Source organism: Gossypium hirsutum, chromosome A13, assembly GCF_007990345.1.
Source record: "Gossypium hirsutum isolate 1008001.06 chromosome A13, Gossypium_hirsutum_v2.1, whole genome shotgun sequence".
Lineage (NCBI taxonomy): Eukaryota > Viridiplantae > Streptophyta > Magnoliopsida > Malvales > Malvaceae > Gossypium > Gossypium hirsutum.
In genome coordinates this window covers 82724726-82736808 of record NC_053436.1, presented here as the reverse complement: position 1 = coordinate 82736808, position 12083 = coordinate 82724726, and the positions used below count along the sequence as shown (strand labels likewise).

At 34.8% G+C, this 12083-nt stretch overlaps 2 protein-coding genes across 2 annotated transcripts; both read right to left on the bottom strand.

The window, feature by feature from the left end:
• Positions 1-418: 418 nt before the first annotated feature.
• LOC107894342 (probable serine/threonine-protein kinase At1g09600) lies at positions 419-8460 on the bottom strand. The gene is made up of 6 exons (XM_041084703.1): positions 8327-8460; positions 2372-2633; positions 1982-2299; positions 1579-1907; positions 1203-1407; positions 419-1003 (listed from the first exon to the last, which is right to left on the bottom strand). The coding sequence occupies exons 2-6, from the start codon at positions 2588-2590 to the stop codon at positions 869-871; spliced, it is 1206 nt and encodes a 401-aa protein (XP_040940637.1). The 5' UTR covers positions 2591-2633; positions 8327-8460; the 3' UTR covers positions 419-868.
• On the bottom strand, positions 8098-8614 carry LOC121212319 (probable serine/threonine-protein kinase At1g09600). The gene is made up of 2 exons (XM_041084783.1): positions 8327-8614; positions 8098-8109 (listed from the first exon to the last, which is right to left on the bottom strand). Exons 1-2 carry the CDS (start codon positions 8612-8614, stop codon positions 8098-8100), a joined length of 300 nt encoding a protein of 99 aa, XP_040940717.1.
• Between the last annotated feature and the right edge of the window lie 3469 nt (positions 8615-12083).

Genomic DNA, 12083 nt, shown 5'->3' with positions numbered 1-12083 from the left:
TTGGTTGGGCCCGACCCGACCCATGGACACCTCTAATCTCAACTTTGCCAACACAAATAAAACATCGTTGGGTTTTAAGTTAATGGGTTTGGGTTTATAATTAGTAACTTTTAAATAAATAAAATTCGATCGAGTTGACTTTAGGCTAAGACAAATTTGTTCAAAGCCCAACCCAAATAGAAAATAGGTCTAAAATCTTATCCAAACTCATTATTTAAGCTTCATACTTTATCCAAACTCTCTTATATTTTGAGTTCACTTTTGAACTAATAAGTATAATATTTATGAATAAAAATTTTATTTAACCCAAAAATAAGCAAAATTGCATTATACTCAATAGATTCAAATCTCATTACTTAAAAATTTTAAAAAATATATAAAATCCAAAAATTTTCAATTATTAAAACCCATTTTCTGCTGTTTAAGTTTCAACATATTTAGTCATATATATACAATAGTGAACTGAACAAGTCGTTGGTTTCCATTTTCTGCTGGTTACATATTCATAATCTGATTGGCTGGTCTAGTCCCCTTTTTCCACCATTCACAAAAAGAGATGCCAAAAGCTAAAACTATCACTATAGATACATGAGAAGAAAAATATACATGGAAGGGTGATGTTAGCTTTGTACACTAAAAATCCCATCCAACCATAACCATAATACAAGTAAACTGCTCTTGCCCATCACATGCTATGCTATTCTAGTAACCCCAACAAATTCCTTGAAATTTCATCAAGCAATAAGTATGGGGACTCAGTGTGTTACGTAGTGGCTATGCACGAAGTGGGTGGTGAAAACAGTTGAAAGAAGATTGGATCAAGCTTCAGGCATTTTGCGGAAACCATTCTCCATTATGACGCAACTGTTCACTTGTCAAGACGTGCTTTCCGTATGACCTGCTGGATTTGCCTCACGTGTTCTTTAAGTATATCCTCAATGTTTCCTCCAGGAGGCACCATTGGTCCTGAGTATTGGATCTTCGTCTTCCTTGGAGCATAACCCTACCATTGCCCCATAACATTAGTTTAATTACTACATCTTGAGGATGATGTACACTTAAAACAGTTATAGTTCAGTAAGCTTATGAATTCATGCATTGGGTTCCATATCTCATCCAATGTATACAATGATGATGATGGTGGTGGTGGTAAACAATAATATACAGTAACAAAAATTACGCAGAAAGAGTTGGTTATTTACCGATGCAGGATCTTCGTTGGATGCTTTATCACGTTTCTCACGGGAAGTATTAGCTGCCTGAGACATTTGTGCTCTGAAGCTGCCACGGTTTCTTGTAGAATCTGCATTAGTATCTGATCCTTCTGGTGTAGGCACTTCCTTAAAATCTCTTGAACGTCTTCTAACAGATTTAGGCCTTCTCCCCTTTACAGCCTCTGCTTTTTTCCTGATGTTACACTAGAGAATTCAGGTTTATCAATCCAAAAATGAAAAAGAGAACAATAATAGAAAGATCATACAAAATTAACACTAAATGGAAAAATATAATATGAACACAACATGAATACACGAGAAGTGAGAACTGTAAAAGATTGACAATAAGGACTGAAAAGAGTACCTTCTTGCTTCATCATCTCGACGTTTGATATCTAGTTCTTTGCTGGGAGGGTACTTAGGCAAACTTGCTGGATCACAAGGTAAAGGTTCTGTTGTAAAGAACTGAGCTCTAAGTGCAGAAGCAACGGAGCCTCGATTTTCGGGTTCCATTGCTAGGAGTTTATCAACAAGAGACAAGGCAGATTGAGGGAAGTTTTTGAAAGTGGCAGCAATACGACATTTGTAAGGTTTTTGGGGTTTGAAACTTGATGCATGTGGTAGCTCTGTTTTCTGCCAGTACTCCTCTGAGGGTGAACCACACAGCTTAAATATCTTGTGCATTTGCTCTACCTGAAGATATTATTAACAAGTACACTACGTATCAGGTTCAGGGGTTTAAATTGTGTTTATAAAGACAGACTTACCTCTGTTCTTCCAGGCATAATAGGCTTCCCAGCAAATAACTCAGCAAGTATGCAACCAGAACTCCACAAATCTATAGCAACTCCATATTCAGTGGCACCAAGCAAAAGCTCAGGTGCCCTGTACCAAAGAGTTACTACACGACTTGTTAGTGGTTGCTTAAGATCAGGCTGGAAAAATGTAGCCAAACCAAAATCTGCTATCTTAAGAACTCCATTATCGTCAATCAGCAGATTTGCTCCCTTGATGTCTCTGTGCAGGACACCCCGGCTATGGCAGTGTTCGAGGCCACGAAATAATTGTTGCATGTAACATTTAATCTACAACCAAATTTGTAAACACTTGAGGTTAAAGATAAAAGCAATTCAACATCTGAGTTTATTGTACCTCACCTGTGCTTCAATGAAGTCTATGCCAGGAGTTGCTGCAAGCCCTGCAAGGTCATGCTCTATGTACTCGAAAACAAGATACAAACTGCGTGACATCCGAGAAGTGACTATACCTTCGAGCTTCATAACATTTGGATGGTCAAGTTTCCGCAAAATATTGATTTCCCTAGCCATGAAACGAACACTCTCCGGATCCATATTAATGAACCGGACCTTCTTCATGGAAACTATTTTGCCTGTTACTAGATCCCGGGCCTTGTATACACTGTTAACATTAATGGGAGACAACATTAATGGCAAACAAACAAAGTGGTGCAAGTTTAGCACCCTAAAGTTGACTTTGAAAAAGTGGCATGGGATAATTTTTTTTTGGTCCTTGAGATAATGGGCTATTTATTGTTTGGTCCTTAAACCTCAACTATAAATAGGCCTTCTCATTTCTCATTTCAATTCATCCCAACCAATCTTTCTCTCTTAGTTTTCTTTTTCTCCCATTTGAGAATTCTTAAGGAATTCTATTTGTTTGTAATATTTTGGAGATAGTAAAGTTATCATCTGGTTTTAGTAGCCCGAGGACGTAGGTATAATTTACCGAACTTCGTTAAAACTCTTGTGTTCTTTCTTGTCCTATTTTTCTTTCAATATTTGAGGGTATAATAGTAGTATTTAATTGTGCTATTAAATTACTATAGAAGGGATATTCTGTCTAAGGAAAGACTTGGTATTTAAGAGATCCATGTGATCCACCTCTCTTCCCTGGGAATTGAACTTTGTGTGATTTTTTAGTACAATAATTTACACGCTTCCGACCCTATTGGAACAACAAGTGGTATCAAGAGTCGAAGGTTAATCGTAGTATGCTCTGTGGTTGCAGTTTGAACTGATCTTCCACATCAGAAAAGATTTCCTTAGGTATATTGAAAGATTATGGAGAAAACGGTCGGTGTAGGAGCTTCAACATCGTCTATGTGGACAAGACCGATAATTGCAAATGCAAGATTGGCCGTGGAGATCTTTGATGGCACGGGCCATTTTGGTATGTGGCAAAGTGAGGTTCTAGATGCCCTTTTTCAGCAGGGTCTAGACATTGCCATTGATAAAGAGAAACCAGATGATGTACAGGAGAAAGATTAGAAGGCGATCAATCGGTTGGCATATGGCACAATTCGATCATGCCTTTCTCGAGAGCAGAGGTATGCTTTTTCAAAGGAGACTTCTGCAAATAAGTTATGGGTGGCACTTGAAGAAAAATGTTTGAAGAAAAACAGTCAAAATAAGCTCCACTTGAAGAAAAGACTGTTTCTCTTCACTTACGTCCCAAGTACCACAATGAATGATCACATACCAAATTTAATCAGTTAGTCACTGATTTGCTGAATATGGATGAGACATTCAAAGATGAAGATTTGGCTTTGATGCTGTTAGGGTCACTTTCTAAGGAGTTTGAGTTCCTAGAAACTACTCTACTTCATGGCAGGAGTGATATATCTCTGAGCGAAGTCTGTGCGGCCTTATACAGTTATGAACAGAGAAAGAATGACAAATAGAAAAACTCAATCAGAGATACAGAAGCTTTAGTAGTCCGAGGTCGTTCATACACTCGTAAGAAAACTCAAAAGGGGAGATCAAAGTCAAAGTCCAGACTCGGGAAAGATGAATGTGCTTTTTGTCATGAGAAAGGCCACTAGAAGAAAAATTATCCAAAGCTGAAGAATAAGAGAAAAGCTGCTGTAGATGCTTATGTTGCTAAGCATGATACTAGTGACTCTGAACTATCACTGGTTGCATCATCATCGTCGTTCCATTCAGATGAGTGGATATTGGATTCGATTTGTACCTATCATATGTCCCCTAACCGGGAGTGGTTCTCTAATTTAGTAGAACTAAATGGAGGAGTTGTTTATATGGGCAATGACAATGCCTGTAAAACTGTTGGGATAGGTTCAATCCAATTAAAGAATAAAGATGGATCAACCAGAGTTCTGACTGATGTTCGGTACATGCCCAATTTGAAGAAAAATCTCATCTCATTAGGAGCCTTGGAATCCAATGGTTCAGTTGTTACTATGAGAGATGGGGTTTTGAAAGTGACATCTGGCGCACTTGTGATATTGAAGGGCATCAGGAAAAATAACTTGTATTACTACCAAGGTAGTACAGTTATTGGAGCAGTCGCTGCAGCTTCCGGCAACAAAGAATTGGACTCAATACAGTTGTGGCATATGAAGTTGGGACATGCCAGCGAAAAATCCTTGTAAATTCTGGCAAAGCAAGGATTGTTGAAAGGTGCAAAGGCTTGCAAATTAAAATTTTGCGAGCATTGTGTTTTGGGAAAGCAAAAGAGAGTGAAATTCGGTACTGCTATCCATAATACAAAAGGTATTTTGGAATATGTTCACTCAGATGTGCGGGGGCCTTCCAAGACACCTTCATTGGGAGGAAAACACTACTTTGTTACTTTTGTTGATGACTTTTCCAGAAGAGTTTGGGTGTATACCATGAGAACTAAGGATGAAGTGCTTAGAGTTTTTCTTAAATGGAAAACTATGATCGAAAACCAGACTAGCAAGAAATCAAGCGGCTTAGGACGGACAATGGAGGGGAATATAAAAGTGATCCGTTCTTCGATGTGTGCCAAGAGTATGGTATTGTTCGACACTTCACAGTTAGGGATACACCACAGCAGAATGGATTGGCAGAGCGTATGAATCAAACATTGCTGGAGAAAGTTCGATGTATGTTGTCCAATGCTGGGTTGGGCAAGCAATTTTGGACTGAGGCTGTGACATACGCTGGCCATCTTGTTAATCGTTTGCCATCATCTGCATTAGAAAGAAAAACTCCTATGGAGGTATGGTCTGGAAAACCGGCTACAGATTATGATTCCTTACATGTGTTTGGAACCACTGCATATTACCATGTGAAGGAGTCAAAGTTAGATCCGAGGGCAAAGAAAGCTCTCTTTATGGGAATCACTTCTGGAGTGAAGGGATTTCGTCTTTGGTGCTTAAGCACAAAGAAAATGATCTGTAGCAGAGATGTTACCTTTGATGAATCTGCCACATTGAAAAGGTAGCAGATAAAGATATTCAGACGAGCAATACTCCACAGCAGGTGGAGTGTACTCCAAAACAGGTGGAGTTTGAGCAGATGGGGATTTGCCCAGTTAATAAGTCTAATTCTCCAGCCACAATGGAGGAATTAGAGGTTGAAGAGGTTCTGACTCAAGAACCACTAAGTACACCAGAACCAGTTGCAGTTGCAAGGCCACGGAGAGAAATTCGTAAACCTACTCGATTTACTGATATGGTGGCCTACGCCCTTCCCGTTGTTGATGATATTCCTATCCCTTATCAAGAAGCAATGCAAAGCTTAGAAAGTGATAAATGGAAAAGCGCCATGGATGAAGAAATGCAGTCTCTCCGGAAGAACAATACTTGGGAGTTGGCGTAATTATCGAAAGGTAAAAGGGCAATCGGATGCAAGTGGGTATTCGCAAAGAAAGATGGATCTCCTAGCAAGAAGGATATTCGCTACAAGGCAAGATTGGTAGCTAAAGGCTACGCTCAGAAGGAGGGAATTGACTACAATGATGTATTTTCCCTGTTGTGAAGCATTCCTCCATTAGAATTTTGTTAGCCTTGGTAGCACAGTTGAATTTGGAGCTAGCTCAACTTGATGTTAAGACGGCTTTCTTGCATGGTGAGTTAGAAGAGGAGATCTATATGACTCAGCCCGAAGGATACACAGATACTGGTGGTAGAAATTGGGTTTGTAAGCTGAACAAATCGCTATATGGATTGAAGCAATCCCCGAGGCAGTGGTACAAGCGATTTGATAGCTTTATGAGAAGGCAGAAGTACACAAGAAGCAAATATGACAATTGTGTATATTTGCAGAAGCTGCATGACGGATCTTTCATTTATCTACTCTTGTATGTTGATGATATGTTAATCGCTTCGAAGAGCCAAAATGAGATAGATAAGCTGAAGGCTCAGTTGAATCAAGAGTTCGAGATGAAAGATCTAGGTGAGGCTAAGAAGATTCTCGGCATGGAGATAAGTAGAGATAGACCGAGAGGCAAGCTTTGTTTGAATCAGAAGCAATATCTGAAAAAGGTATTACAATGTTTTGGTGTAAATGAAAACACAAAACATGTAAGTACCCCACTTGCTTCTCATTTGAAACTTAGTGCTCAATTATCTCCGAAGACTGAAGATGAAAGAGAATATATGGCGAAAGTCCTATATGCTAATGCAGTTGGGAGTTTGATGTATGCGATGGTGTGTACGCGGCCTGACATTTCACAAGTTGTTGGAGTTGTGAGCAGGTATATGCATGATCCTGGAAAAGGACATTGGCAAGCTGTGAAATGGATTCTACGGTATCTTCGAAAAACCGTAGATGTTGGTTTAATTTTTGAACAGGATGAAGCACTTGGTCAGTTTGTAGTTGGATATGTTGATTCCGACTTTGCTGGTGATTTAGATAAACGTCGTTCAACTACGGGGTATCTGTTTACTCTTGCGAAAGCCCCAGTGAGTTGGAAGTCTACCTTATAGTCTACAGTAGCTGTGTCTACTACAGAGGCAGAATATATGGCAGTTACAGAAGCTGTTAAGGAGGCTATTTGGCTTAATGGATTGTTGAAAGACTTAGGAGTTGTTCAAAGTCACATAAGTTTATATTGTGACAGTCAGAGCGCTATTCATTTAGCGAAAAATCAAGTCTATCATTCAAGAACCAAACATATCGACGTAAGATATCACTTTGTGCGGGAAGTCTTTGAAAAAGGAAAAATTCTACTTCAGAAGATTCCAACAGCAGATAATCCTGCAGATATGATGACCAAGGTGGTAACAACAATCAAGTTTAATCATTGTTTGAACTTGATTAACATCCTGAGAATTTGAGCACCTTCAGGTGTATGGCGCTCGAGAGTTCATTTGTAGGCACTACAAAAGATAGCTTTATCGAATTTGGGGAGTTGAAGGAAATGTGTGAAGATGTGATTATCCTAATCAAATCTTCAAGGTGGAGATTGTTAACATTAATGGGAGACAACATTAATGGCAAACAATACAAAGTGGTGCAAGTTTAGCACCCTAAAGTTGACTTTGAAAAAGTGGCATGGGATAATTTTTTTTGGGTCCTTGAGATAATGGGCTATTTATTGTTTGGTCCTTAAACCTCAACTATAAATAGGCCTTCTCATTTCTCATTTCAATTCATCCCAACCAATCTTTCTCTCTTAGTTTTCTTTTTCTCCCATTTGAGAATTCTTAAGGAATTCTATTTGTTTGTAATATTTTGGAGATAGTAAAGTTATCATCTGGTTTTAGTAGCCCGAGGACGTAGGTATAATTTACCGAACCTCGTTAAAACTCTTGTGTTCTTTCTTGTCCTATTTTTCTTTCAATATTTGAGGGTATAATAGTAGTATTTAATTGTGCTATTAAATTACTATAGAAGGGATATTCTGTCTAAGGAAAGACTTGGTATTTAAGAGATCCATGTGATCCACCTCTCTTCCCTGGGAATTGAACTTTGTGTGATTTTTTAGTACAATAATTTACACGCTTCTGACCCTATTGGAACAACATACACTACTGTAAGTTCCTTCACCAATCTGCATATGCAACTTACTATGTCAATATGGACAGCCAAAAACATGGAGAGCCACGCATAATTTGACATTCACATGATAACATAGCATAAAAATATGATATTCACATATGCATCTGCAAATGTATATCAAATGCCATGAAGCAACAAGTATCCCAGTTTGAAGAGATGGTTTAATATGGACATATCCTTAAATGAAAACCCCAACGGCCAATGCTCAAGATGATTCATCCAACAGTAGGTATTAGATATGAACCAAATAGAAGTGGAGAGTGCAGAACTTTTTGTTTATAGAAAAACAGGTAAAAGAAGATTGAGGAAGAGAGTAATTACTTTTTCTAACTTCTCAAAAGAGTCAGACCGCCGAGGCTGCCATCCTTTAACAGCATCTCCTGCAACTGAAGCTAACCATGATGGCCATCCAGCAGCATCTGGTTGATCACCATCACCGAGCTGCTTTGGAACAAATGATTGCTTGTCTCCATCATTGCCACCTTCTAAAATGTCTTGTTGTGTGGATGAAGGAGCAACCAATTGCACTGCTGCCTTGTTTTTTCTTTTGTTCAAGTGTTTCTCGTTAATGTTGTTATCTTTGGCTCCTTTTGAGCAAAGGCAGCCCATAATCTCTCCTCAACAATCCTTTGTTCTTGAATTGATGGCTAAACATGCATACCCTAACTATCTACTAAAGCCAACGTTGTTTTCACCATGCATTAAACAAAAAAGGAAACCCTGAATACATTATGGGATTCCCCCACGTCCACCATTAATTGTTTCAAATTTTTAACCTCACTACACATATGACATTAAATTCTCAACCATTTTCAATCCTACCAAGCATTCAACGCTATTTCTTGATAATCAATATATATCCGAGTTTTTCTATATGAAATATTTAAAATTACGTAATTATCAACAGTGAAGCAATCAAAACATGAGGAAACCGTAAAATGATCATGATAAGTAAAACAATACTTTTCTACAAATATCTAAGGTTAAAAGAGAAATGAGGAAATGGTTGATAGATAAAAACTACAAAAAATCTAAAAGCATGAAGGAAAAGAATGAAAACCCAGATAAAAAATCTCACGAATGAACAAAAATATAAACAATTATTTGTTTCCGGAATAACAAAAATCAACGCTTTTTTTGTTTATTCCGGGACATAAACCTAGAAATGAAATGACAAGAGGACAGTATTGGGAAAAAAAGGAAAAAGTATAAGAAGCAGAAGGGAAAGTGCGAGAGAAACAAAATGTAGACGGTATTTGTGAGACAATTATGTAAAACCAAAGATTTTTTAGATGTGACTGTTCTTCTTTTCATTTAGGTAAATATTATATCATCATTATACCAATGATAAGAAATTAATGTATACAATTATAACAAAGTTTTACATGAATATCCTTTTCACCCTTTTTCTCCCATAAATATATGAATGCATTTAACAACAACGGTTTTTTATTGAACAAATTTTACTATTTAAAATAATAAATTTTATATAATATCAAATTTACATACTATCATAGCATATGAGACTTGAAATATCATATACTATATAACAAGTTTAATGTGTACATTATACTATAATATATATAATTTTAATTTCTGTGAAGTAATTATTAATTGACATGACATATTTCTCATTTAAAGAGTTTTTGCGTTTTATGCTTTCTGATTCTCTAATTTTACGCCACTCAGATTCAAATAAAAATGTTAGTTATAAAAATGTATACAATAGTATATATTTATTTTTTAAAATATATTTTGATATATTTGAAATATTATATTTTTATATCACAAATATGTGAATTAAAATGGATATCAAATACGAATACCTAAAAAGTATTTAAGGTAACATAATTCTTCTAAGCTCATGGTGCAAGAAGAACTTCCTACTGGTCTCACAATTGCAGTAGTTGCATCCTTGTAAACTTAGTTTATTGTCTTTTAATTTGTGTTGCTAATTTGATAATTAGTTTTGGATTTCAATCATTTGCATACGTATGTATTATGCTAAAGATAAGTTTTACTGCTCATCAAATTGCGCATTAAAGAGAACTCATAGAAGAAAGAGTTTTTTTTTTTAAATAAAAAATAGAGAATATTTGATGAACAAACATTGTATAAGTTTTGTGCACTATTAATGAGTAATAACATGACATCATCATTTAATAAGATAAAAAATAATGAATTTTTTTTCTTGTAAATTTTAATAACTTTATTTAAACAAAATTAAATATTAAATATAATTATTATATTAATTTTTCGACCATTTTCAATCCCACCAAGCATTCTTCATTGTTTCCTCATAATCAATATATTACTTTATAGTTTTTTCTACATGAAAAATCGAGGAATTATATGATTACAACAGTGAAGCAATCAAAACCTGAGGAATTGTAAAGTGATCATGTTGAATAAAACAATATTTTGTTAGAAATATCTAAGGTTGTAAGAGAAATGAGAAAATGGATGATAGCGAGAAACTAGTAAACATGTAAAAGCACGAGGGAAAGAAAATTATATATATTCAATTTTGGCTACTAACCTTTTATCTCTTCCTTAAAATAAATAATATTATATTTTAGTAAATTATATTAACAAACGTGAAATAAATAGCATTGTTATTTCACTTGATATCTCTTTTAGAAAATAACTATTGTTTAGAATAGTTGTTCAAAACAACTGCTCTTTATGTCCAGAATAGTTATATTCATAACAAGATTTCAGTTTAGAAATATAGTTATTATCTAATAACAACTTTCATTGAGAAAAACTAAAATTTGAAACAACTCTTGTTTAAAATAATTATATTCCAAAAATAGTTATATTCAAAACAACCATTATTTAGAAGAATTTTTATTTAGAATAATTGTGTTTTTAAGAACAAGTGGACAATATTAGAAAAAATGAAAATAAAAAATAAAGGGAAGAAGGGGAGGAAAAAGTGGGCGAGAAATGAGATGTATTATCATAATAAGATTGATAAGAAATTAAAGTATGAGATTGTAACAAATTTTTACATGAATACCTTTCCACCCATTTTCTCCTTATGAATACATCTAGCAATAAAGTTGTTTTATTAGTCCTTTTAATTTAATTTATTTAACAAATTTTATTATTTTAAATAATAAATTTCCGTTATCATATAAAAAAAACAAATACATAACCAAAAATTATCATCATTTTATATAAAATAATATAAAACTAGTTGAAAAAAAATTATATAGAAACAAAGATAAAAGTATGTCGTCTTTGCTCAAGTCAATTTCGTATCAATTTCAAAACTAGTTTATTGGGGATGGGATTGCAGTTGATGAAAAAAATCAAGCTTAAACATAGGATTACATGAAATTCAAATTTTAATAAATGTACATGATAATACTGCTTAAACTATATATTAAGTTGTAGTTTTTTTCTAGATAGTAAATATTCTACTATCATTTGTAGGCCACTCTTTCCTTACTCTCAAGTTGAGCGATGATTATAAAGTGTTTATAAGTTAGGTTGGGTTTAATTAAGATTTAAAGAAAGTGTTAATATTCTACACAATTATCTAAACTTGGTTCGATTTGAAATATGTGTTTCAAATTTTGTTTAGGCCTGTTCACATATATAAATTGCTAACCAGAGGCGAAGTCAAGAGGGGCTGGCATGGGCCCCGCCCCCCCCTAAAATGTAAATTTACCCTTTTGGCTCTTAAAATTTTTTAAAAATTTAAAATTAATAAAGGTAAAATTGTACTTTGGCCCCCTTAAAATTATAAAAATTTGATTTAATCCTTTACAAATTCTAAAGATATAAACTATAAAAAATTAAAATTTTATCCGCCCCTAAATATTTATTCCGGCTTCGCCGCTGTTGCTAACCCAATCTCGTTAGGTATGTCCAATTTTTAATTTTTTAAAAATTAATTATTTTATTTAATATAATATCATTATTTATTTTAATGACTTTTCTAAACATAAACAAATTAATATATTTTATATTATATAAATTACATAATATATCAACCAAAAGAAAAAATATATATATTATAAACTTGAAAACAAGTTAGACAAGCCTTGAATATTGAAGCTGGAGTTCC